Source organism: Carlito syrichta, unplaced genomic scaffold (genome assembly GCF_000164805.1).
Source record: "Carlito syrichta isolate Samal-C Ts95f unplaced genomic scaffold, Tarsius_syrichta-2.0.1 Scaffold126572, whole genome shotgun sequence".
NCBI lineage: Eukaryota > Metazoa > Chordata > Mammalia > Primates > Tarsiidae > Carlito > Carlito syrichta.
The window spans coordinates 26,912-29,501 of NW_007070668.1; the positions used below are offsets into that span (position 1 = coordinate 26,912).

At 55.1% G+C, this 2,590-nt stretch overlaps 1 protein-coding gene across 1 annotated transcript in view; it reads left to right on the top strand.

Annotated features, from left to right (window-relative positions):
* The first annotated feature begins 2,037 nt into the window (after nt 1–2,037).
* The window catches only part of HOXD4 (homeobox D4), a 1,810-nt gene continuing 1,257 nt past the window's right edge, over nt 2,038–2,590 (top strand). Inside the window, exon 1 of the mRNA XM_021707881.1 lies at nt 2,038–2,590. This exon is cut by the window's right edge and continues 90 nt beyond it. Coding sequence (XP_021563556.1) covers nt 2,401–2,590 — 190 coding nt within the window. The 5' untranslated portion in view covers nt 2,038–2,400.

Consider the following 2,590-nt stretch of genomic DNA (forward strand, 5'->3'; position numbering starts at 1 on the left):
GAAGGTGGGTATGGGGGGGCACTTGGTATGAGGGGGAACTGAGGGCCCTCTCCCGAGACAAGCAAATTCTGCAGGCTCAGAGCCCTCGTTGAAATGGCACCCAGGACATCCCTAGGAAATAACTCAAGCAGGAACCAAGGGATGGGGATGGGGGAGTCTGCAAAGTGCCAGACTGGAAGGGGGAGTCTCCCTGCCCCCCACCACCAGGCCCAGGCCCAGGCCCAGGCTTGAAACTAGTTTTTGAATTATGGTGGGGAGGGGAAGAGAAATCAAAACAACAAAAAAAAATTTTTCGGAACATCGACAGCCTATGGTCAGACACCCAAAAGTCCACTCAAGCCAGAACATCCCTTTGCTCCTGAAATCCCATCAGGGCCCTGAGTAAGTCTGTGCTCTTGGTGCCCTGAACTGAGGGGCGAGCCCTGGACAGCGCCGAGGCGCTGGGGCGGGAGAAATTCGTGAACTTTTGTACTCTTGTGTGCTGCTGTCGGCAAAGCAAAAATAATGAAACTTTGTGATATGTTTGTAAATGATTTCGAATGACCCCTCGCCCTGCCCTTCACCATTAGTGCGCCGGCCTCAGCCCAGGGCGGCTCGATGCATGAGAGCAGCGGCGCAGCCTCGGGGTGTGCGGCGGCGGCGGGACAGAGAGGCCAGCGGGCTCCAGCACGAAAAGGTAAACGCGCGACTTCTTGGAAAAGTAGCTTTGGCAGCCAAGCTCGCTTGGTTGAGTAGTAGGAAAAGAAGTGGACAGATTCCCCTCTTGCCTCTTCTTCTACTGCTGAGCACATTTGTTTCTTTCTGGAAAATACCACTTGATAAGGGGGGAGGGGAGTTATATGGGTCCTGAGAGGGGGGTACTAAAGCCCCCATCTCTGGGACGGATTATTTTCTTCTTCTTTTTTTTTTTCTGCCTTAAGAAGAATGTCCTCGTTGCTCAGCTGCTCGGTAACCCTGGCCCTGGCAAGAGAATGAGGGAATTCGTTGCTGCAAATTGTCACCAAGCCCGTCAGGCTACCTGAACTGTCTCTGAAAGTGCGGGTGGCTGCTTCGGGCTGGCGGTGGCTCAGAGGAAGAGGCCGGGCTGCCAGCGGCCTGGGTGCCCCCGCTCTGGGTGGGACCTGGAGGTTGTAACGTTGTCTATATATACCCTGTAGAACCGAATTTGTGTGGTATCCACATAGTCACAGATTCGATTCTAGGGGAATATATGGTCGATGCAAAAACTTCACGTTTCTTCGAATTAGCCACAGAACGAGGTGGAGACTAGAAGCAGCCGGAGTTGGTCAGCCACCTCTTTCTGCTGTGTTACCTTGGACTCCAGGAGGATCGACTGTGCCTGATGACACAGAACAGCCTTTTTCTCTCCAGAATCTCCTCTTAAACAGAGGCTCCTGTGGGCGCTGTATTTAAAAAAAATCGAATTGCTTGAATACAGGGTCAAAGGGCTAGGTTTTAAGGTACTAGGGCGTGAGGTGGAAGGCCAGCTGACCCTAGCCCCAGCTCTGCCCTCGAGGGGCATGAGGTGCAAAAGTACCCAAATGGGGGGGCTCGCTGGTGTTTAGGGGCCTCCTGTGGGAAGAAAGCACGCTGGGAAGAAGACCAAAAGGGACCCTTGGGATGTATTTGGGTGAGGTGGGGGTGTCTTCGCCACCATCCTGGCCCACCCCTCAGTTGCATGGGCTAGGGTAGCCTGGTGGGGGGAAGTGGACTCTTGCCCTCTAGGCAGGGCCCAGCTTCGGCTGGGAACACCCCAGGCCTGGGCACCGGTAGAAAGCATGGCGGTTACTCATTGCCTAATTTGATTCCAGCCGGCCAGATTCTAGTAACTTTTGGGTGACCCTGATGAAGACAAAGCCGGGACCGCGGCCTTTGTATGGCAGAGTCCCGGTTCTCGCGGGCTGGGCGGGCGGCAAGAGCCCTGCCCGCCCGGGATGTCCTGCCCACCTCTGAGGCGGCTTCGCCCACCCACCTTTCGTTGCCCTGCACCCCAATAAGAGGGCTCATTCTATCTTGAACTGTGCCCACGTTGGACGGGGGCTACTTTCAGGCAGTGGGTGAGTGGAGAGGGCACAGGAGGTTGGCAAAATCAGTGGCAGACAAAAGCTGGGAGCACCTGAGGGGAATGGGGGTGTTGGGGGATTGGAACTACGTTGACATCTGGCGAGGGCTCTCCAATGTGCCACAGCGAGTCACTTGATTACACGTATGTTATTTAGTTAAATTTGTGAAAATTATGAGATGCTCACCAACCCGGTGATAAACTTGCTCGCTCGCCATTGGCTGGCCGGGTCACATGGCCGCCCAACTTTATTCAGTTGACAGCAAGTAGGAGGGCCCTATGGAAGGGGAAAAAAAGACAACACGAGAAAAATTAGTATTTTCTACCTTCTGAAATTAATGGCCATGAGTTCGTATATCGTGAACTCCAAGTATGTGGACCCCAAGTTCCCTCCGTGCGAGGAATATTTGCAGGGCGGCTACCTAGGCGAGCAGGGCGCCGACTACTACGGCGGCGGCGCGCAGGGCGCCGACTTCCAGCCCCCGGGGCTCTACCCGCGGCCCGACTTCGGCGAACAGCCTTTCGGAG